General features: G+C 38.1%; 1 protein-coding gene across 1 annotated transcript in view; it reads right to left on the bottom strand.

The window, feature by feature from the left end:
- Positions 1-25,470, bottom strand: part of LHFPL6 (LHFPL tetraspan subfamily member 6) — a 322,772-nt gene that overhangs the window by 31,544 nt on the left and 265,758 nt on the right. The window contains exon 3 of the mRNA XM_053708404.1: positions 13,191-13,289. Within this exon, the coding sequence (XP_053564379.1) occupies positions 13,191-13,289 (99 nt within the window). The remainder of the gene's footprint in view (positions 1-13,190; positions 13,290-25,470) is intronic.

Here is a 25,470-nt window from a genome sequence, read left to right as displayed (position 1 = left end):
CGGACTGGAGCTCTCTGCCCTTTACCAATCCAGCCACGGGCCCATCCATCTGGCCCATCAAGACTCACTCTCATTTCATCAGTCCATAAAACCTTAGAAAAATCAGTCTTGAGATATTTCTTGGCCCAGTCTTGACGTTTCAGCTTGTGTGTCTTGTTCAGTGGTGGTTGTCTTTCAGCCTTTCATACCTTGGCCATGTCTCTGAGTATTGCACACCTTGTGCTTTTGGGCACTCCAGTGATGTTGCAGCTCTGAAATATGGCCAAACTGGTGGCAAGTGGCATCTTGGCAGCTGCACGCTTGACTTTTCTCAGTTCATGGGCAGTTATTTTGCGCCTTGGTTTTTCCACACGCTTCTTGCGACCCTGTTGACTATTTTGAATGAAACGCTTGATTGTTCGACGATCACACTTCAGAAGCTTTGCAATTTTAAGAGTGCTGCATCCCTCTGCAAGATATCTCACTATTTTTGACTTTTCTGAGCCTGTCAAGTCCTTCTTTTGACCCATTTTGCCAAAGGAAAGGAAGTTGCCTAATAATTATGCACACCTGATATAGGGTGTTGATGTCATTAGACCACACCCCTTCTCATTACAGAGATGCACATCACCTAATATGCTTAATTGGTAGTAGGCTTTCGAGCCTATACAGCTTGGAGTAAGACAACATGCATAAAGAGGATGATGTGGTCAAAATACTCATTTGCCTAATAATTCTGCACTCCCTGTATATATATCTGTATATATATATCTATACCAATATATAATCATGTATATATATATATATATATATATATATATATATATATATATATATATAGGTATAGATAAATATTGTACCAAAATACCATCAGATATATGTAGAAATATGTATTCATGAATAAATAGAACATATTATTCTATATGAAGAACATTGGAATGTGAAATATTCATATTTTTATGTTGGGTTTAGCGCACATGGGAATATACGATTGGGCTTGCAGTAGTTTTTCCCCCCACTTTGTTTGCTCCTTTGACTTCTATGGGGAATACGTTATCACACGTGCAATATTCTAAGTTCAGCCTTTTGATCGCATTGGGTTAGCATGCAAGTGAAAAATCCGTACTTTCAACATGTAATTAAATACTGCTCCACTTGTAATCTGGCCCTTTGTGTTTAAAACACACAGTGCTGCCTTTACATGTTTTTCTTTAGGTTAATACAATTCAAAAACAAATACTGAACCTTGTACATAGGTAATAAGTAATGATCAAGCTGGTCTAGATTATTTTATAGGGTTTAACAGAGATAGATAGAAAATAGAGCAATAACTTATGTTCTATTTTCACATGATTTTAAAGCAAAAGTACTCTACAGAACAAGGGCAATAAACATATTACAGTTAGATTAGATGTCTCATAGCAACACTTCAAAGGAAATACTTTCCCTTTCTGAAGAGACCACATTCCCCTTATGGTGCTGTGACAGGAAGTAATGGACCTTGCACAATGAAGTTAAAAAAAGAAATAACCGGTAAAATCCTTTTAAAATTATGAATAATACATATCGCAACGATTTCAATTACATGTAACCCACTGCTTGGTGCTTTTTTATTACAACAATATTTTATATCCATTTAAAAATCTGTCCAAGTGCATTGTATATGCATCAATATCAAACTTCTGCAATAAGCACTCATGGGTCTTTAGTAAAAATATCCAAAGTTTATTAAATATAATAAAAAAAAAAACATAATGACATTTCACCACTTATACTACTGTAAAGAAGTGCTTATGTATTTTTGCAATCTCATTTTTAGTGGTGTCTTGCATATTTAGTAAATTTCTAAGTTGTGTTACACTTCCATGTAATACAAATAATGATGTGAAACCTCTGCCAGTTTACTCAATCTGATTTAATTTATAATAAGAACTCATCATTTGGAAATGTATAAGATAACTGCATTACAACAAACCACCATTGTACATTGGATTGTCATAAATTTTAAAATTAAACTTTCATGATTCAGGTAGATCATGTGATTTTAAAAAGCTTTCCAACTGACTTTTATTATCTAATTTGTTCTTTTCTCTTAGTATCCTTTGTTGAAAAGCATACATAGAGAGGCTCAGAGGTTGCAGTGTGTTATTGTTCCTTCAACAAAGGATTCCAAAAGAATAAAGTAAGTACATTGGAAAGTTGTTTGCAATGCCTACTTCCAAGCATTTGTGGCTAGATATTAGAGACTCGGGAGGTTGGGGGGGGGGGGGGGTAAGCCACCATATTGTAAGTGGGGCTATGTTAAAAGGGGCATGGGTGGATAGTGGGTGGGACTATGGGCATGTCTGGTCAGTCGGTGAGTTGTCTGGTTTTTTTGGTGTATCTGGGCAGTCTGTGGGAGGGTCTGCAGGAAATTTTGCAGGTAGAGACATACGACTGTCTCAGAGGGACATAGCTCAGAATCAGGAACTGTCCCTCTCAAATAGGGACAGTTGGGACATCTGCATTTGCAAGTTCTATCTGAATAATGAAAGAAAACTTTGGGATTTCATGTCATTTTAAACAGGTTATAAAAAGCCAAAGAAATAGCAAGGTGGAGATAGCTGAGATAGCTGAGAAGCTGAGATTTCACTACTTAAAGGGTCATTAAACATAAATGATAAACTACATGATTATGAACCTTCATGTATAAGAATAATTTTGCGATGAAAACTGCAGCTTTATTTTGGAAATTAGTATTTTGTTTTATCTTTATTCTTTTACTGATTTCCCTGTCCCCCAGAACAAAAGAACCCCTACTAACCAAAAACAAACTCTGTTTGCAGATGTGCTGACTTGGGAAGTCTGCCCTCTTGTACTCTCTTTAAGATGGTTTAACACTAATTCAAGTTAGTTACTATTGCAAAGAATGATTTTTCTTTCATGATTGTTAAAGCAAAAATGATAATCCACCTTTTAAAAGCATGTGACACCATAGAAGCTTAGGGAGGGAGGACAAAGTAAACAAAAGCTCACATAAATTGCCTTTAAGGCCCCTATTTATCAAAGGTCTTGCAGACCTGATCCGACAGTGCGGATCAGGTCTGCAAGACCTCGCTAAATGCGGAGAGCAATACCGCAGCTCTCCGCATTTAACATTGCACCAGCAGCTCACAAGAGCTGCTGGTGCAACGCCGCCCCCTGCTGACTCGCGGCCAATCGGCCGCCAGCAGGGAGGTGTCAATCAACCCGATCGTACTCGATCGGGTTGAATTGCGGCGATGTCTGTACGCCTGCTCAGAGCAGGCGGACAGGTTATGGAGCAGCGGTTTTTAGACCGCTGCTTCATAACTGGTGTTTCTGGCAAGCCTTCAGAAACACGGTGCCTCAAGCTCTATCAGGAGCTTGATAGATATGCCCCTAAGTATTAACCCAAGCCTCCCTGGGAGAACGTGAAACAAACACAAATTTTAGATGTATTTTACAGTAAAAGGCTGATAGTGAATGTATATTACAATAATGTTTCACTTGCGATAATGAAACATTTTATGTGCTACTGAAATGTCAAGTTTAATGGTCCTTTAAAAGGGATATATAACGCAAAACTGAACGTCACAATTGTTTAACTGATAGCTTTTACTGTACGTCATGGAGCATATGGAAATATTAGGCACGTGCATACATTTAGAATTCAGCATTTGGTTCACAATATGGAGCAGGCAGTGGCTTTTGGCTCTTTTCGGTGCCAGATTTATTAGTGTTAAAGTGAAACACACAAATCTCTGTGCAATATGCTAAGTTTGTTTGTAAAATGAATGCCAAATTCTGAATTTAGCAAATACATCCTGCGCACCTTGCTAAGAGAACATATATTGCATCTGTGATGATTCACTTTACATCATTGCTGATGAATTCATGCACCTTTCTAGACAGGCATCCTGTTTAACAAGACTGCCTATGGCATATGTGTAAGGTAACACTAAGCCATTGATACATTATAATACATCTTCTTTTGTTAATATATGTGTATTGCAAAAATGTTTCTATGTAAATTCATGTGCATTTCACTTTTTTGAATGTATGTCCCTTTAAAAGCAACTTGTCAACCAGTAGAACATCCACTTCAAATCTGGAGAATACATTTTATTACTGACTTGTGGTGTTTCAGTAATTTAGCTGACGGCTTCATGACAATTATTCTAATTATAAATGTGCTGCTTTAGTACTAATTTAGCTGCCTAAGTCCCTATTCAGAGTAATCTCTGCATCTATTATATAATCATATAAATCTAAGCTGTTGTTAATTATAAGGAACAAAAATATCTTCTTTTTTTTGTGATATTTTAAACATGTGCCCCAAAGCAATTTGAACAGTTTTAAAGCAATAAATGTAGGCTCTCTTCATATTAAAAGCTTTCACTTCAAGGGTGTAGTTCAGGGCTCATTCTAAAATGCAGACAAAGGGACGCAGCTGGCACCCCAGGGCAATATGTACCAATGAAGAACAAAACAAAACCAAAACAACACCCAATAGTATCACAGAATAAATTAAATAATATGTAGTGAATGCACTCACAAATGTCTTCATCATTACGGCACACATCAACAATTAACTGGACTCTTCTAATCTTGGGATAATCTGGCAGTATCAGGGCTTGGTAAGAGGCAAAATGTTTGAGTCTTTAGGGTAACCTGTGACCATGGATTTGCCAGGCCCTTGTCTACTTATTACTTATAAATTGATGTGCAAAAATGATCTAAGCCACAGTACAAAATATACGCCTAGATTACGAGTCTTGCGTTAGCCTTAAAAAGCAGCGTTGAGAGGTCCCAACGCTGCTTTTTAACACCCGCTGGTATTACAAGTCTTGAAATGACAGGTGTACCGCTCACTTTTTTGGCCAGACTCGAAAATACAGCAAATCCACTTACGTCAATTGTGTATCCTATTTTTTCAATGGGATTTTCCTAACGCCAGTATTACGAGTCTTCAAAAAAGTGAGCGGTAGACCCTCTCCTGTCAAGTCTGGTACCGCATTTAAAAGTCAGTAGTTAAGAGTTTTATACTACGGCGTTAGCCCATAAAACTCTTAACTAAAGTGCTAAAAAGTACACTAACACCCATAAACTACCTATTAACCCCTAAACCGAGGCCCCCCCACATCGCAAACACTAACATAAAATTTTTAACCCCTAATCTGCCGAACCGGACATTGCCGCCACTATAATAAATATATTAACCCCTAAACCGCCACAATCCCGCATCGCAAACACTAGTTACATTTTATTAACCCCTAATCTGCCATCCATAACATCGCCGACACCTACCTACATTTATTAACCCCTAATCTGCCACCCCCAACATCGCTGCAACTATATTAAATGTATTAACCCCTAAATCTAAGTCTAACCCTAACCCTAACACCCCCCCTAACTTAAATATAATTTAAAAAAATCTAAATAAAATTACTACAATTAACTAAATGATTCCTATTTAAAACTAAATACTTACCTATAAAATAAACCCTAAGCTAGCTACAATATAACTAATAGTTACATTGTAGCTATCTCAGGATTTATTTTTATTTTACAGGCAAGTTTGTATTTATTTTTACTAGATAGAATAGTTATTAAATAGTTATTAACTATTTAATAACTACCTAGCTAAAATAAAGACAAATTTACTGTAAAATAAAACCTAACCTAAGTTACAATTACACCTAACACTGCACTATAATTAAATTAATTACCTAAATTAACTATAATTAAATACAATTATCTAAAGTACGGAAAAAAACCCCCACTAAATTACAGAAAATAATAAAATAATTACAAGTTTTTTTAAACTAATTACACCTAATCTAATAAAATAAAAAGCCCCCCAAAATAATAAAAAGCCCTACCCTATACTAAATTACAAATAGCCCTTAAAAGGGCCTTTTGCAGGGCATTGCCCCAAAGTAAACAGCTCTTTTACCTGTAAAAAAAAGTACAATACCTCCCCAACATTAAAACCCACCACCCACACACCCAACCCTACTCTAAAACCCACCCAATCCCCCCTTAATAAAACCTAACACTAACCCCTTGAAGATCACCCTACCTTGAGAAGCCTTCACCCAACCGGGCCAAAGTCCTCAACAAAGTGGTCCTCCAGACGGGCAGAAGTCTTCATCCAAGCCGGGAAGAAGAGGTCCTCCAGACGGGCAGAAGTCTTCATCCAGAGGGCATCTTCTATCTTCATCCATCCGGCACAGGTCCATCTTCAAGACATCCGACGCGGAGCATCCTCTTCAAACGGCGTCCAACTGAAGAATGAAGGTTCCTTTAAATGACGTTATCCAAGATGGCATCCCTTCAATTCCGATTGGCTGATAGAATTCTATCAGCCAATCGGAATTAAGGTAGAAAAAATCCTATTGGCTGATGCAATCAGCCAATAGGATTGAGCTGGCATTCTATTGGCTGATTGGATCAGCCAATAGAATGCAAGCTCAATGCTATTGGCTGATTGCATCAGCCAATAGGATTTTTTTCTACCTTAGTTCCGATTGGCTGATAGAATTCTATCAGCCAATCGGAATTGAAGGGACACCATCTTGGATGACGTCATTTAAAGGAACCTTCATTCTTCAGTTGGACGTCATTTGAAGAGGATGCTCCACGTCGGATGTCTTGAAGATGGACCCGCTCCACGCCGGATGGATGAAGATTGAAGATGCCGTCTGGATGACCTCTTCTTCCCGGCTTGGATGAAGACTTCTTCCCGTCTGGAGGACCACTTTGCCCGGCTTTGTTGAGGTAGGGTGATCTTCAAGGGGTTAGTGTTAGGTTTTATTAAGAGGGGATTGGGTGGGTTTTAGAGTATGGTTGGGTGTGTGGGTGGTGGGTTTTAATGTTTGGGGGCGTATTGTACTTTTTTTACAGGTAAAAGAGCTGATTAGTTTGGGGCAATGCCCCGCAAAAGGCGCTTTTAAGGGCTATTTGTAATTTAGTATAGGGTAGGGCTTTTTATTATTTTGGGGGGCTTTTTTATTTTATTAGGGGGATTAGATTAGGTGTAATTAGTTTAAAAAACTTGTAATTATTTTATTATTTTCTGTAATTTAGTGGTTTTTTTTTTCGTACTTTAGATAATTGTATTTAATTGTAGTTAATTTAGGGAATTAATTTAATTATAGTGTAGTGTTAGGTGTAATTGTAACTTAGTTTAGGTTTTATTTTACAGGTAAATTTGTCTTTATTTTAACTAGGTAGCTATTAAATAGTTAATAACTATTTAATAACTATTGTACCTAGTTAAAATAAATACAAAGTTGCATGTAAAATAAAAATAAAACCTAAGCTAGATACAATGTAACTATTAGTTATATTGTAGCTAGCTTAGGGTTTATTTTATAGGTAAGTATTTAGTTTTAAATAGGATTAATTTAGTTAATTGTAGTTATTTTATTTAGATTTATTTAAAACAGAATTTATGTTTACCTGATAAATTACTTTCTCCAACGGTGTGTCCGGTCCACGGCGTCATCCTTACTTGTGGGATATTCTCTTCCCCAACAGGAAATGGCAAAGAGCCCAGCAAAGCTGGTCACATGATCCCTCCTAGGCTCCGCCTACCCCAGTCATTCGACCGACGTTAAGGAGGAATATTTGCATAGGAGAAACCATATGTTACCGTGGTGACTGTAGTTAAAGAAAATAAATTATCAGACCTGATTAAAAAAACCAGGGCGGGCCGTGGACCGGACACACCGTTGGAGAAAGTAATTTATCAGGTAAACATAAATTCTGTTTTCTCCAACATAGGTGTGTCCGGTCCACGGCGTCATCCTTACTTGTGGGAACCAATACCAAAGCTTTAGGACACGGATGAAGGGAGGGAGCAAATCAGGTCACCTAAATGGAAGGCACCACGGCTTGCAAAACCTTTCTCCCAAAAAATAGCCTCAGAAGAAGCAAAAGTATCAAATTTGTAAAATTTAGAAAAAGTGTGCAGTGAAGACCAAGTCGCTGCCTTACATATCTGATCAACAGAAGCCTCGTTCTTGAAGGCCCATGTGGAAGCCACAGCCCTAGTGGAGTGAGCTGTGATTCTTTCAGGAGGCTGCCGTCCGGCAGTCTCATAAGCCAATCGGATAATGCTTTTAATCCAGAAGGAGAGAGAGGTAGAAGTATTGTTTTTCTGGCTTCTGTCAGAAAAATCCTCATTTCTAAGGAGTCTATTATAGTTCCCAAGAAGGGAACCCTCGTTGACGGAGATAGAGAACTCTTTTCCACGTTCACTTTCCATCCGTGAGATCGGAGAAAGGCCAGGACAATGTCCGTGTGAGCCTTTACTTGAGGAAGGGACGACGCTCGAATCAGAATGTCGTCCAAGTAAGGTACTACAGCAATGCCCCTTGGTCTTAGCACCGCCAGAAGGGACCCTAGTACCTATGAGAAAATCCTAGGAGCAGTGGCTAATCCGAAAGAAAACGCCACGAACTGGAAATGCTTGTCCAGGAATGCAAACCTTAGGAACCGATGATGTTCCTTGTGGATAGGAATATGTAGATACGCATCCTTGAAATCCACCTTGGTCATGAATTGACCTTCCTGGATGGAAGGAAGAAGTGTTCGAATGGTTTCCATCTTGAACGATGGAACCTTGAGAAACTTGTTCAAGATCTTGAGATCTAAGATTGGTCTGAACGTTCCCTCTTTTTTGGGAACTATGAACAGATTGGAGTAGAACCCCATCCCTTGTTCTCCTAATGGAACAGGATGAATCACTCCCATTTTTAGCAGGTCTTCTACCCAATGTAAGAATGCCTGTCTTCTTATGTGGTCTGAAGACAACTGAGACCTGTGGAACCTCCCCCTTGGAGGAAGCCCCTTGAACTCCAGAGAATAACCTTGGGAGACTATTTCTAGCGCCCAAGGATCCAGAACATCTCTTGCCCAAGCCTGAGCGAAGAGAGAGAGTCTGCCCCCCACCAGATCCGGTCCCGGATCGGGGGCCCGCATTTCATGCTGTCTTGGTAGCAGTGGCAGGTTTCCTGGCCTGCTTTCCTTTGTTCCAGCCTTGCATAGGTCTCCAGGCTGGATTGGCTTGAGAAGTATTACCTTCCTGCTTAGAGGACGTAGCCCTCGGGGCTGATCCGTTTCTGCGAAAGGGACGAAACTTAGGTTTATTTTTGGTCTTGAAAAGACCTATCCTGAGGAAGGGCGTGGCCCTTGCCCCCAGTGATATCAGAGATAATCTCTTTCAAGTCAGGGCCAAAGAGTGTTTTCCCCTTGAAAGGAATGTCAAGCAATTTGTTCTTGGAAGACGCATCCGCTGCCCAAGATTTTAACCAAAGCGCTCTGCGCCACAATAGCAAACCCAGAATTTTTTCGCCGCTAACCTAGCCAATTGCAAGGTGGCGTCTAGGGTGAAAGAATTAGCCAATTTAAGAGCACGAATTCTGTCCATAATCTCCTCATAAGAAGAAGAATTACTAATAATCGCCTTTCCTAGCTCATCAAACTAGAAACACGCGGCTGCAGTGACAGGGACAATGCATGCAATTGGTTGTAGAAGGGAACCTTGCTGAACAAACATCTTTTTTTAGCAGACCTTCTCATTTTTTATCCATAGGATCTTGGAAAGCACAACTATCTTCTATGGGTATAGTGGCGCGCTTGTGTAGAGTAGAAACCGCCCCCTCGACCTTGGGGACTGTCTGCCATCAGTCCTTTCTGGGGTCGACTATAGGAAAAAAAATTTTTAAATATGGGGGGAGGTACTAAAGGTATACCGGGCCTGTCCCATTCTTTACTAACAATGTACGCCACCCGCTTGGATATAGGAAAAGCTTCGGGGGGCCCCGGGGCCTCTAAGAACTTTTCCATTTTACATAGTGGTTCTGGAATGACCAGATAATCACAATCATCCAAATTGGATAACACCTCCTTAAGCAGAGCGCGGAGATGTTCCAACTTAAATTTAAAAGTAATCACATCAGGTTCAGCTTGTTGAGAAATGTTTCCTGAATCTGAAATTTCTCCCTCAGACAAAACCTCCCTGGCCCCCTCAGACTGGTGTAGGGGCCCTTCAGAAACCATATCATCAGCGTTCTCATGCTCTACAGAATTTACTAAAACAGAGCAGTCGCGCTTTCGCTGATAAGTGGGCATATTGGCTAAAATGTTTTTGATAGAATTATCCATTACAGCCGTTAAATGTTGCATAGTAAGGAGTATTGGCGCACTAGATGTACTAGGGGCCTCCTGTATGGGCAAGACTGGTGTAGACGAAGGAGGGGATGATGCAGTACCATGCTTACTCCCCTCACTTGAGGAATCATCTTGGGCATCATTTTTACTAAATTTTTTTATGACATAAAATACATATAGTTAAATGAGAAGGAACCTTGGTTTCCCCACAGTCAGAACACAATCTATCTGGTAGTTCAGACATGTTAAACAGGCATAAACTTGATAACAAAGCACAAAAAACGTTTTAAAATAAAACCGTTACTGTCACTTTAAATTTTAAACTAAACACACTTTATTACTGCAATTGCGAAAAAGTATGAAGGAATTGTTCAAAATTCACCAAAATTTCACCACAGTGTCTTAAAGCCTTAAAAGTATTGCACACCAAATTTGGAAGCTTTAACCCTTAAAATAACGGAACCGGAGCCGTTTTTATATTTAACCCCTTTACAGTCCCTGGAATCTGCTTTGCTGAGACCCAACCAAGCCCAAAGGGGAATACGATACCAAATGATGCCTTCAGAAAGACTTTTCTATGTATCAGAGCTCCACACACATGCAGCTGCATGCCATGCTGTCCTCAAAAACAAGTGCGCCATACCGGCGCGAAAATGAGGCTCTGACTATGATTAGGGAAAGCCCCTAAAGAATAAGGTGTCTAAAACAGTGCCTGCCGATATAATCATATCAAAATACCCAGAATAAATGATTCCTCAAGGCTAAATATGTGTTAATAATGAATCGATTTAGCCCAGAAAAAGTCTACAGTCTTAATAAGCCCTTGTGAAGCCCTTATTTACTATCTTAATAAACATGGCTTACCGGATCCCATAGGGAAAATGACAGCTTCCAGCATTACATCGTCTTGTTAGAATGTGTCATACCTCAAGCAGTAAGAGACTGCACACTGTTCCCCCAACTGAAGTTAATTGCTCTCAACAGTCCTGTGTGGAACAGCCATGGATTTTAGTTACGGTGCTAAAATCATTTTCCTCATACAAACAGAAATCTTCATCTCTTTTCTGTTTCTGAGTAAATAGTACATACCAGCACTATTTTAAAATAACAAACTCTTGATTGAATAATAAAAACTACAGTTAAACACTAAAAAACTCTAAGCCATCTCCGTGGAGATGTTGCCTGTACAACGGCAAAGAGAATGACTGGGGTAGGCGGAGCCTAGGAGGGATCATGTGACCAGCTTTGCTGGGCTCTTTGCCATTTCCTGTTGGGGAAGAGAATATCCCACAAGTAAGGATGACGCCGTGGACCGGACACACCTATGTTGGAGAAATTATATTTAAGTTAGGGGGGTTAGGGTTAGACTTAGTTTTAGGGGTTAATAACTATAATATAGTGGCGGCGACGTTGGGGGCGGCAGATTAGGGTTTTATAATTGTAGTTAGGTTGCAGCGGTGTCTGGAGTGGCAGATTAGGGGTTAATACTATAATGCAGGTGTCGGCGATGTCGGGGGCGGCAGATTAGGGGTTAATAAGTGTAAGATTTGGGGTGTTTAGACTCTGGGTTCATGTTAGGGTGTTAGGTGTAGACATAAAATGTATTTCCCCATAGGAAACAATGGGGCTGCGTTAGGAGCTTTATGCTGCTTTTTTGCAGGTGTTAGACTTTTTTTCAGCCAGCTCTGCCCCATTGATTCCTATGGGGAAATCGTGCACCAGCACGTTTTGCCAGCTCACCGCTTCCGTAAGCAGCGCTGGTATTGAGGTGAGATGTGGAGCAAAATTTTGCTCTCTGCTGCCGGGTTTGTAAAAACCCGTAATACCAGCGCTGTTTGTATGTGAGCGGTGAGCATAAACTGCTCGTTAGCACCGCACAGCCTTACCGACAAAACTCGTAATCTAGACGATAGTTTTTTAGCTAAGGAAACTATTACATTATTGTTGGTAAAAAAAACTTTTTTGATTAAAACTGCTAACAGAATAGAAAACATGGGCTAGCAAAAAGGGGAAATGCATTGCTCAGGATAGGACATACATTTGGAGCATGGGTGTATTTATTTCCAGTAAATAAAAAGATATATTGTGACTGTCCATTATCCTGTTAAATAACCTTCTTCTTTCATTCTTATCATAGACAATTTTGAAATCCTTTAACAGATATTAAGGTTTGGAATTCTGGACTTTGCAAGGCAAAATGTAATCATTATATATTATTGACCAATTTTCACCCTACTTTCCCATCCCAAGAATTTGGAGTTCACATGTAACATCCACACATTATTATTTTAAGAGTTGTTACTTATGATTTATTTAACTATAGAGGAAAAAAACTATATTTTGTGGTCACAAAAATGTGTTTTCCATGTTTCTTAAAGGGACAATAAACCCAACATTTTTCTTTCATGATTCAGGTCGAGAATACTATTTTAAACAACATTCCAAATTACTTCTATTATCTAATTTAATTAATTGCATAGATATCCTTTGGTGAAGAAATAGAAATGCACATGGGTGAGCCAATCACATGAGGCACATATTTGCAGCCACCAATCAGCAGCTACTGAGCCTATCTAGATATGCTTTTCAGCTAAGAATATCAAGAGAATGAAGCAAATGAGATATTAGAAGTAAACTAGAAAGTTTTTTTAAAATTGCATGCTCTTTCTAAATCATGAAAAAAAAAATTGGGTTTCATGTCCCTTTAATAAAAATTGGTAATAAAATGTCAGTGCAAATGATAATAGCTGACTGACATATAAATAATTTTATAATAAGGTAATTGTATCAAGAAGTACAGTTTCCACCCATTGCAGTTGCTACAGCAAATTAACCGTAACAAATTGAATATTAAAATTAATTTCCTGGAAAAATCTAGCTAAATCTATAAAACTGGACACTTTTGTCAATCTGTTTTTAGTAAACTGGTAATTATCGTATCCTTTCCTGATCCTCACAGATATCCCATCCCATTCATTACAGTTTTAATAGTTACATGTACTATATATTGTTTCTGACATCTTTCTACTTACCCAATTCAAACTGTTTAGATAGATCACCACACGCTTGTCTAACTTCTTCACTGTCCCAGCCCAGTGGATACAAAGCACAACCAGACCCAATGAGAAGTCCTGTAGAGAAGAAACATGGTGAGATGTTAGTTACAAACTGTGAGTCCATCAGTAAAGTTTACTAATATGCGCAATGCTTCTATTGTCTTCATAACATAATTAGAGAATAATGCATTTTACTGACTATTAACTATTATAAAACAACATGAACCATGAAATTAACCATGTGATCCTCATACTGAAGTGAAACAGCTGACCACTTTTGACTCTTTCTTTGGAATCTCTACCTTGACCTGTCTTTGGTCCATGCCGATTACACTACATTGTCCATATCCACACCTCCTAAACAATCGTGCCGCCGCACCTTAAGATTTTTATATAAAATGTTTAGTTATGCATAATAAAACAATTTTACAATATACTTTTATTATTTATTTTTTTCCCACTGATTGGCAAACAACTGCAAAACAATGTATTTTACACTAACTTTATAACCGTGGCTAGACTTGTTGTCTGTAGACTAAGCCTATATCAGCTCCTCTAATTAAGGCAAATGGTGGGTAGAATTTTGGATATTGAAAAATAAAAGCAGTAAAAAGGATGTTAATTAAACAAATTTAGCTGATATGTTATTCAATAACAGCACAACATAAATGCCTTGTAATTACAAGGTGAAACTGCCCCTTTAAATGCACACAACGGAGCAATAATAAATACTTTAACACCCCAGATCATTTTCTTGCACATGTCTGTCCTTTGAAGTCTTTGTATGTAGTTTTAGCTTACAGCTCAATATTGTGGTGTTGCCATTATTTTATAGGTGGTCTTCAAGCAGTGGCGTAGCGTGGGGGGGGGCCACAGGGGCGGTTGCCCCGGGCGCAAAATTATGGGGGGCGCAAAAGCCTCCACCAGACAGTAGACTGTTGTGACAGTCCCAGACTCCAGCAGCGATTTTAGCAACCCTGCTGTTCTGTCTTGAGTCACTCTCAGTCTCAATCAATGCAAGTGTGAACTTCCATTGTTTGTCACTTTGTCAGTGTCGTCTGAGTCGTCACGGTCTGTGAGTCTCAGTCTGTGCCGCCGGCGCCTCCTGTAATTGTGTGTAAATGTAATCTACTGTTTATCCGACTCTACAGTTTACACCACTAGCACGGCGCAGGCGGGTCCTAACTCCTCCCACTCCCAGCGCGCAGGTCAGGAGGGACTGAGGGAGCAATAAGTGGGGGAAGAGACTGAGCCTGAGGACTGTCTCTAGCGCGTCGTGCCTGGTGCCTGCCCTGCCCGTGACTGTATATTGAAGCCTGGACCGGTAAGTAATTTGGGGAGGAGAGGAAAGGGATGTCGGTTGTGGCAGCGGCTTAGCCTTAGTGGCTATATATTTCTTGACTACAAATTGTCAGGACTCAGAGGACTGAGAGGAATGTTAACTGTTGGGAGGCTGGGGTGTAAAGGTGAGCTCAGTGTTCTCTTGGGCCTGGGTAGGAATAATCTGTCTGTAATCCTGTGCTGCTGAGCTCTGCTCCTGCTCCTCTCATCAGTCTGGATGCAATTTGGCTGCAGTTACGTCTCAGGCTGGCCGCTGTGAGTTTCCATAAAAGTCCTGCTCTCAGGTCATCTACCGCATGCTACCCCCTGCATGAGAAACCACTTCATTCCTGGGCTCTAGATTGTGTGTGAGAAGGGGGTGGTACACTTGTGTATTTGCATTAGAGAGGAAATACAGATACATGGCTTACAGCAATGTCTATCTGCAGCAATATATCAATAAGTTAGAAATACTCAGCAGTGAAAGATAAAGGAGCCAATGACTTAACAAAATGTAACATTTTCTGAACTTTTGGGATTTTTTAAAAACAGACAGCATCTTGCTTCAAATAGGATGTACATAATGCCAGCAAAGTTAGTTGTACATCATCAAATGTCATTTACAACTGTATTTTATACCAAGGTAGCAATAAAAGGGGTATAGAACCATTAATGTTTTTTGCATATAAAATATTTTTACAAATAATTGCAGTTTAAAAAAAAAAAAAAAAAGTTAGCTTAAAGGGACATAACAGTGCTATATCATTTCATTACACTATTTCATGTTTCTGTGTTTAAGCCCTACAAAGGGGTTAAACACATGGTTAATTATGAGCTCAACCCCTGTATGAACAATAATAGTTATATGGAATGTGCACAAAAAATATCCTTTACCATCTATAAAGTTTTACTTTTGTATGAAAAATCTTAGCACTGTATCTTTACTACTCTTCTTTGATATTGACCTTTAAATTTCCTGCAGATCAGTTGTAACCCTCAGGAAAAAAAAAAAAGTTTAATGAATATTGGAAATTGTAACAAGTTTAATTTGTTTTATATGTAATTAAAACAAAAACCTGTCTCCTAAATTGTTGAGCTGGCTCCTAGATTCAAAGCAAATTTGCTAATCCCTACTGTACTGGTGCTAATGGGTTAGGGGGGCGCAATTCTTAACTTGCCCTGGGCGCTGACAACCCACGCTACGCCACTGTCTTCAAGTCATGTTATATCTGCATAGTACATATCAGTCTCCAAATACTGAATTGCAAAATGAAAATTGTAAAAACATTCCGCCACTCCAACAGCACTGGTCTCACTAACGTTGTACTATTCTATGCAACGGATTCACTAAAGCTGAAATTATATAGAACTCAAGGAGCGCCTAATGGGTGGTAAGGCAAAGGAAATGTTACCATTTAAAACATATCTATGTAATACTAACAAATGCATATACATGTAAACATGGATCTACTTTTCAGTTTGGATAACTACAGACATCCAACATATCCTTCACCCTCAAGGTGTTTTTTAGGATACTATCACGGTATTGGTTCTAACAGGTTAACCCCTTAATGCCATAACCATTGTTATCACCCTAACTATTGTTTCTTTTAGCTAATGTGTATACAGTACTTTGCATAGCTCACATAGACTATTGATTATCCTTTTTAATAGCATTTTTATCCGGATTCGTACTTTTTTAATATTTTTAAGTTTTTGTATTTTGAATCTTGTATTTTGTTTATAGCATGGATCCATGTTTACATGTATATGCATTTGTTAGTATTAAATTGATATGTTTTAAATTGTAACATTTCCTTTGCCTTACCACCCATTATGCGCTCCTTGAGTTCTATATAATTTCTGTTGTTAATTTTCAGGGCCAGTTAGGGACCCTTAGCTTCTAGGAGCCAATAGGAATTATTTTACGCTAAGAGCTGGGAGATACACTCTCAGGATTCACTAAAGCTCCCTCCTCTCTCCCCCGTCTGTTAGAAAATGATGCTAATGCACTAAATGTTTTTTTTTTATTTATGAAGAAATTTTTTTTGAGTCTAGTTAAAAGTTGTCAAAAACAACAAGTTTTATTTCACCATAGAAAGAAGAGATTGTCTATATTTTAAACAGAAGAACTAATGGACTGATTACTTTAATTAACCATCTGTTTAATATTAATTACATCAATCACCAGCTCTGATAGTGTATTTGATTTACAAGTAAGCGTGGCTCATTTAACAAGCTCTATCAAATGATCATTTCATCACAGGGTTTTTAGAAAATAAAACTTGCATTCTAAAGCTGACAATTACATTTAGTTTATTGCCTGACTCAGAAGCAGAAATAAAGATCACTCATGGTTAAGGATAACATTACAGATTGCTTTTTTTGTCTTGACAAAAGAGGCAGCGAAACCTAAAACTTTTGGAGTGATGAAAGTTTAATTACTTACAAAAGCAATTTTATTTTTGGTCAAATATATGTTGTTAAGACAAAATGCTCATTAATCATGTCTCACAGAAATTTGAATGTAATTACTAAAACTGCATACTGCAAATATATTAAAAGGGAGACGGCAACTCTTCTGTAGGACACAACTGAACCAGTTAGGAGTGGCATACACAGGTAGCAGCCAGTCATTGGTCACTGGCCATGTGTTATGTCTCTACACTGTCAGAAAAAAGGGTACGGTTGGGGTCCGTTTGTGAACACTTAGGGTACAATTGCTGTGGTTGTACCCTCAATGGATCATAATTACACCTTAAGGAACTAATATGTACCATTTAGCGGTAAATAAGGTACAAATATGTTTCCAACTGTCAAAGGGTCCAGGTCTGTACCATTTAATCCCCCCAAAAAGATACAATCACTTGTGTGACTAAGAGGTTGAGGGGGATGGGTGGTTCAAGGCTGCCAAACCCTGCAAGTCTGTATCATTTGTACAGCTTAATTATTCATATTCACATAACTGTCAGTCACCCAAAATGAATGCAACATACAGGTGGTACAGCAAAATAATTATGTTCAATTGTTGTTGGTAATATGCAAGAAGCGGGAAAAGCAAAAAAAATACTTAATAACCAACATATTCAATGATACTGTGTTGCTGGTTCTAAATAGCAAACAAGCACTTAACATTTTAATGTTTATATTTAGAGCATCAAGATGTTAACTCTTAAACAAAAAGCAAATGTATTAACTAAAATTACAAAGAAAACAAGTGTTTTAAACTCTATAAAATAAACCAGAGCTGTTTAAGAACCAGTTTTAAAAAAATAAAAATAAAATTGTAACCATTCCCCAGTCACATACAAACATTGTGTAACACGCCATAGCGCAATTTTTTGGTTGAAAGTTCCTTGACATGTGTAACACAGCTCTATCTATTGGTAGAAGGTTCATCACCAAAATGAGTACTGGGGAAATATACTCATGTGCATATATTTTGCATAGAGTGACAATTCAATGTATGGTTGTGAGTTTTATCGTTTATCCCTTCCCCAAATCCCCCTTCTTTTCGTTAGAGTTATATTTTATTATTATGTTGTTTTCTATATGTTTTCTATATATTTATGTTTTATGTGGAATGTAACCCTAAATTAAATGGGGTATTTTTAGAGTCTAGTACAGAGTGGTACAAAACATATTGAGTAGCTCTTTTTGGAACTGGTTGTTTAGCCTGGCTTAATCAGGCGGTTCTGTAGCAGTCTTTGGAATTGCTACAGTTAAGTATACAAACTTTTTTTAAAGCTGCAGTGTGGCTATTGTAATACTGCCTGAAAAAGTACACATTACTTGAATGCATATTTAAATGTTATATAAAAAATGTAATGGAACAACATTTGTAATATGCTGTGTTGAGTACAAATTTGCCATCATGATGTACAAAGGGCTTGTCACTGGGGCAGTAACCTTAAAAGGCCAAATTTGTACCATTTTTTAAGGGTACAATATGGTACCATAGGACTGAGGTCCAATCTAGTCACCAAAGGTACATATTTGCCTTTGAAAGGTGCAATCTGCAAGGGTACCAATTTTTACCCATTTTAAAGGGTACAGCAGGTGTACTTGAGGGTACTGCCCCAGTGACAAGCTGTTGTACCCCTAAAGGTACCATTTTTGCACATTTTTTCTGACAGTGTAGAGGAGGTCTTTAACTATGTGTTTAATTCCTTTACAGGGGTTAATCACATAGCAGGCATGGGGCACTATTAAAATTGGCATGCTCTAACAATTGTGAGCATTTATTTTTTGTTTTATGTTCCTTTAAATCTGGATTTAACAACAAAAGTGGCTATCATTTTAAACAGTTATGACTATCATAATTTATTATTTATAAAGCACCAACATTTTCGACATTACTAAACAGGGGTAGAGTAGAAATAAGGTATCAAATGAACATGAAACAGCGCTCCTTTAGCAAAAACAAATGTTAAATCAAAGTAAACATAAAAAGAAACATATTGTGTTACAATGTACTTGTATTCTTACTAAATAAGCACTTAGAAATTCTCAATGTAGCCACTGCCTGCAGCTAAATAAGGGAGCAAACATTGCAGAAATCAAGTTCTACAGTCACATGAATTTTGCAGCAAATTTCCTCTACTGAGCATGTGCAATAAACTGACTGCAGCTAGAGCAGATGTGCACCACATTAAAGGGAAAACTATTCTTTTGCCTTCCTGTAGAGACGCCAGTCCCCTCCCTAATGAAGTTGTGATACAAAGAAAACATAAAAAAATAAGTAAAAAAAAAAAGTAAAATTTTTTAAAAAAATAATAAAATATTTCACCCACTAAATTTAAAGAAATCAAAGAAATACTTAAAAAACTTGTCAGCATTCATTTATTGTCTTTAAATTACTTTAGGAGCTAAAATACCTCTAGCACGATGAAGAGCTACACTAATCCCAATATTTCTGGCTTAGTGTGGCAGATCCCAGGGCCTGTGTATAAGGCTACAGCTGAACTTTTTCACCTGTAGCAAAGGAACATTTACATTCATAGCTCAGATATCTTGAAAATCCGGCCTGTTAGTGTGCCCTGGGGGCTAGAACTGAGAGACACTGTTCTAGTAAATTTCAAATTTGACTACCATGTCCCTTTAGATGCATTGCTATATAAAAATTAAAAAATACAAAGTATAAAAATGATAAACATATGAGAATACAAAAGCTTTCACATATCTCAATTGCAGGAGACAACAACATTGTCTAAAAATATAAAACTATTTAAGTCACTAACAGTTCTGAGCTAGTAAACTTAAGATGTTTAGTTTTTTTTTTAACTATATGGTTCTAACACAAATGCATCTTCCGAATGTCAACTCTAAAATACGGTTTGCTTGCAAGGCACAAGGAAAACATGCAAAGCTGGTTCCTTTAAATTCAACAGAATAGTTTATTTTACTACAGAAATGGAAAGTGCAAGACAACAGAAAGGCAAGACGCTGTGTGCTTTACTACACAGTACATCAAGGTAATTGAAGGTAATTATGTTAGAAACAAATGCTTTTCAGAAGTTATTACTACAATGTAGATAACTATACTGAGATAAAAGATACAGTTTAAAACACAAACTCAAGAAAACTTTTGTACTTAGCGTTGTCTATTTATGTATAAAGACAATGCAACTGGATACATTTACATTCTAAAGGCTGTGACACACTGCAAGCGGAGCAGTGCGCATCAGGTTGCGTAGCTGAGCGCTCAGAAATGAAATATTTAAACTTCAGAAGCGATGTGACGCGGTGCGAAGCAGCTGCTTCCCCTCACGCCGCATAGCTGCCTTTACAGTCACATGCTACATTTAAAGGGACACTCAATCAAAATTAAACTTTCATTATTCAGATAGAGCATGCCATTTTAAACAACTTTCCAATTTACTTCCATTAACAAAATGTGCAGTCTTTTTATATTTAAACTTTTTGAGTCGTCACCAGCTCCTACTGAGCATGTGCAAGAATAAGTGTGTATGCGTTTGTGAATGGCTGATGGCTGTCACATGGTACGTGTATGCATTTGTGAATGGCTGATGGCTGTCACATGGTACAGGGGGAGTGGAAAAATACATAACTTTTAAAATTGTCAGAAAAAAAATCTACTACTCATTTAAAGTTCAGACTAAGTACTATTGCATTGTCTTGTTATCTTGCATTTGTTGATTATGCAAATTTACTGTGTTGACTGGTCCTTTAACTCCAAGAATCCACTGCAAATTTTTAGTCAGTATAATGGTGATATATTTATGTAAATTCCTGCATCTAGCAGACTTAGTAACATACAGACTTTCAACATATTGTACCATCAGGTTTTGAGTCACTAATTTAAAAAGATTAAGGGCCAGATAACGAGTGGCACGCTATTGTTTGCGTGCAATCGATATTGGGTTTATCGCACCTGTTTGCGCTCGTTGAATGCGCACCAGTATAGCGCGACCTCAGAGCTCTGGTTAACGGTTATGCGAAAAAAAAGTTGCACAAAACACCTCTAAATTACATTTAAAAGTACAGTTACACTCATAATAACACCATCTAATAAAAAATATATTTTTAAAAAAATACACAAAAAAGTTATTAAGGCTCAGATGTAAATGTAGCCACCAATCAGCAAGCACTACCCAGGTTCTGAACCAAAAATGGTCTGGCTTCTAAGCTTAGATATCTGCAAGAGTACGAAGAAAAATTGATAATAGGAGTAAATTAGAAAGTTGCTTAAAATTGCACACTATCTGAATCATGAAAGAAACAATCTGGGTTTAGTATCCCTTTAAGTTAAAACAATCACTGTAATAAGTATTTATTAACTTTTTTCCCCACAATCAGACAACTTCTACAGAACACCAAAGAGAAATGTCAACTTTTTTTTATTTATGTTTTTATAAAAAGGCATACACAGTATACTTACTGGAATTATTTTCTAACTACTAATTTCTCCTAGAAAACTACAGCTGTTTAGTGAGTGTATACTGATGGGTTTTGCACATAATAATGCCCTAATGATGTAACAGAGATTCAAATATTATTGATGCCAAAATGTTGCACAGTAATGCTGTGCCCAACGTTACTTCCCAAATGTGTCCAGATCCTCTTACTGTGTAACAGCCTGCTCAAGGCAAAATGTGAACTGTCCCAACATTTTTTGGCATAATGCACACAAAAAAAAAATAAAAAAAAAATAAAAAAAAAATAAAGAACCTTTCTTCAGCAAAATAAAATTTTAATTAAAAGAGTTGGAAAAAAGATAAAAAGTAAAAATCTTTTAAATTATTATTTTTGTTTTCAAAGCATTTGGATACTGTATGCTTTTATAATAGGCCTTATCAACATTAACTATATATTTTTTTAATGCCTACTGCTATATTGAACATTTATTTACAAGCCCACAGTGCTTTATAACAAAGGATTGAAAAACATAATTTATATCTTACCTGATAAATTAATTTCTTTCATGGTGGCATAACAAGTCCACGACCCGTTATGTAATCGATATACATTCCTATCAAAAGGGAGGCAAAGTTTCCTAAATCCCAATAGCCAAGTGGTGAGGTGTTTAGAAGGAGTAAAAGACAAATTAGAAGCAGGGAAAAAAGAAGTGCTGAAACAAAATACAACTCCAAATTGGTGGGGGCCCATGGACTCTCACCACCATGAAAGAAATTAATTTATCAGGTAATATAAATTATGTTTTCTTTCATCTAGGTGCAGAGAGTCCACGGCCTGTTACGTATGGGATATAATACCCAAGATGTGTCCACAAATAAGGAATAACAATAAAGGGATTAAATTCATAACCCAAAATTAATATATAGGCACAATTATCAAACTGAAGGACCTTTTAACCAAAGGCTGCTTCTGACAAAGCAAAAACATCAAAATGGTAAAATTTAGTAAAGGTATGCAGAGAAGACCAAGGGGCCTATTTAAGAAGCAGCGGATGCTGCCTCCGACCCACTCCGCTTCAGTTCCGGCTGAAGCAGAAGTTAAGAAGCAATGGTCCTAAGACCCCCTGAGGTGGCGGACAGCAATCCGCCCAATCGAATACGATCGAGCTGATTGACACTCCCTGCTAGCGGCCGATTGGCCGCGAATCTGCAGGGGGTGGTATTGCACCAGCAGTTCACAAGAACTGCTGGTGCAATGATAAATGCCGACACCGTATGATGTCGGCATTTATCGATGTGCGGCAGACATGATCCGCTATATCGGATCATGTCTGTCTGCACATTAATAAATGGATCCCCAAGAGGCCGCTTTGCAATTTTGATCAATTGAAGCCTCATTCTTGAAAGCCCAAGATGTGGCAACCAATCTAATAGAATGAGCTGTAATTCTATGTGGCGGAGGCTGACCCACTTCCAAATAAGCTTTGTGACTCAAAAGTTTAAACCAAGAGGCTAAAGAAATAGGAGAGGCTTTCTGGACTTTCTTAGGACCAGAAAAAAAACAGGCTAGAAATCGGTCTAAAATCCTTAGTAACAACAACATAATATTTCAATGCTCTAACACTTCCAAAGAATGTAAAAATCTTTCAGAAGCATTTTTTTGTATCAGGACACAAGGAGGGAACAAGAATTTCCCTATTCATTTTTTTGTGAGGAAACAACTTTGGGTAAAAATGTAAATTTAGTCCGCAAAACAGCTTTATCTTGCTGGAATATCAGATAAGGAGACTCACAAGAGAGAGCAGACAATTCAGAAACTCGTCTAGCAGAAAAGAAAGCCAAAAGAAACAACACTTTCCATGAAAGCAGTTTAATGTCCAATTGATGCAATGAGGCATATTTAAGAAATGTCTGTCGGACCTGATCCGACAGTGCGGATCAGGTCCGCAAGACATCGGTGAATGCGAAGAGCAATACTCTCTCTGTATTCAGCATTGCACCAGCAGCTCAAAAGAGCTGCTAGTGCAACGCCGCCCCCTGCAGATTCGAGGCCAATGGGCCGACAGCAGGGGGTGTCAATCAACCCGATCGTACTCGATCGGGTTGAATTGTTGCGATTATTGTCCGTCTGCTCAGAGCAGGTGGATAGGGTTATGGAGTAGCGGTCGTCAAGCCCCTTTTGGAGCTTGATAGCTAAGCCCCATAGGCTCAAAAGGAGCCTGTAAAACTTTTTTTGTTAAATCATCTTTATTGTTGCCAACCGGTAGCGGAACATCATCAAATAATACACAAGTGTGTCACACAGGACACTGACATAATACATCTTAATAAGGAAATAACAACAACAACAACAAAAAAAGAAAAAGAACAGTGTCATAACCTACTCATGTATAACCTCTTTGATTTGCATAACTATAAATCAATAGCTACCTGGCATTTTCAAAAAAATAAAAATAAACATAAAACTAATAAAACAAGGGAGAGAAGGGGAGAAAAAAAACTTGAGGATCTCTCCCACCATCAAAGATCCTACTGGGTCTCAACTCTGCGATCAACAACATCTTACGTATGGTCTCAACATCCTCCCGCCGCCTGGAACCCCTCTGGTTTACACATAGAAAACACTATACTACCTCCCCGGGACTAACTATTAATTAATTTCTATACTATTTGTAATTCATGTCCCAGGGAAAGCTTCTGCTAAGAATAATTTCGCAAAACTTATAGATGACAAAAAAGACTCCAAGGAGGAGAAATAGGCCTAATAACATCTGGATTAAAGCATGAACAAAACAACGAACATCAGGAATGTTAACAATCTTCCTATGAAATAATACAGAAATAACTGGCAGATAAACCTTTATCTAAACCATTCTGCAAAAACTGAAGAATCCTATGAATTCTAAAATAATGCCAGGAATACTCATGGTTGATACACCATGAAATATAAGTTTCCCAAACTTACGCCTAGATTTAGAGTTCTGCGTTAGCCGTCAAAACCAGCGTTAAAGTGAAGGTAAAGTTAGATTGTTCTGTAAGCACTATTCAATAATGCTGCTTATAACATACAGAGTCGCTAAGTTATTTTCTCTGAAACATTACTTATTTCTATAATTTTGATATTTTATTTTTCCCTACCGTTCTATTTCAAACTCCTCCCATGAGCCATTTCCTGATTTTTCATTTTATGACTTATAGAGCGGTCTCAAGGCTCGTGCACGGCAACTAAATGAACTGCGCATGCGCATACACTCGTCGCTGCACATGCGGTAATCCCAGCCTGTAGTTTCTATAAATAAGAATGCTACGTAATCCACTTAAAAAAACAACGATCACACAATCAGGGCACCAGCTCACCCCATCAGCATTCTTAGTCCCAGAGAAATAAACAAATAGAGTTTTGCCCTTGTGTTTCTACACCTCCTGACAGAACTGCTCATAGCCATGAACATTAAGCATGCGCAAAACGGGGCCGCGCTTGGCTTCCCAGTGACAGCAAACAAAGGTAACGCATGCGCATAGCATCCAAGAGAGGGATGACGTCAAATGACGGCCGCCTAATGGCCAGAAAATCAATTGGCTGGAGTAAAAACGTGACCAGCATGTTAAAAAAAAAAAAATAATAACGGGTTGAATTTGGATATAGCAAAATGTCAAATTAAAACAGTGAAAACACAGTAGAAAACTAAAATTAGAATTTTTCATGAATGAAAGTGCCACTCATTTGTGCTGCAAAGTATAGTATTAGATTCTAATACTGCGAACTTTACCTTCACTTTAAGGGGTCCTAACTCTGCTTTTTACCGCCCGCTGGTATTTAGAGTCAGCCAGGAAAGGGTCTAACGCTCACTTTCCAGCCGCGACTTTTCCATACCGCAGATCCCCTTACGCCAATTGCGTATCCTATCTTTTCAATGGGATCTTCCTAACACCGGTATTTAGAGTCTTGGCTGAAGTGAGCGGTAGACCCTCTACCGACAAGACTCCAGCCTCAGAAAAAAGTCAGGAGTTAAGAGCTTTATGGGCTAACTCCGGTTTATAAAGCTCTTAACTACTGT

This window comes from Bombina bombina, chromosome 3 (genome assembly GCF_027579735.1).
Source record: "Bombina bombina isolate aBomBom1 chromosome 3, aBomBom1.pri, whole genome shotgun sequence".
NCBI lineage: Eukaryota > Metazoa > Chordata > Amphibia > Anura > Bombinatoridae > Bombina > Bombina bombina.
The sequence above is the reverse complement of the archived record's forward strand: the minus strand, read 5'-3'. Positions and strand labels throughout refer to the sequence as shown.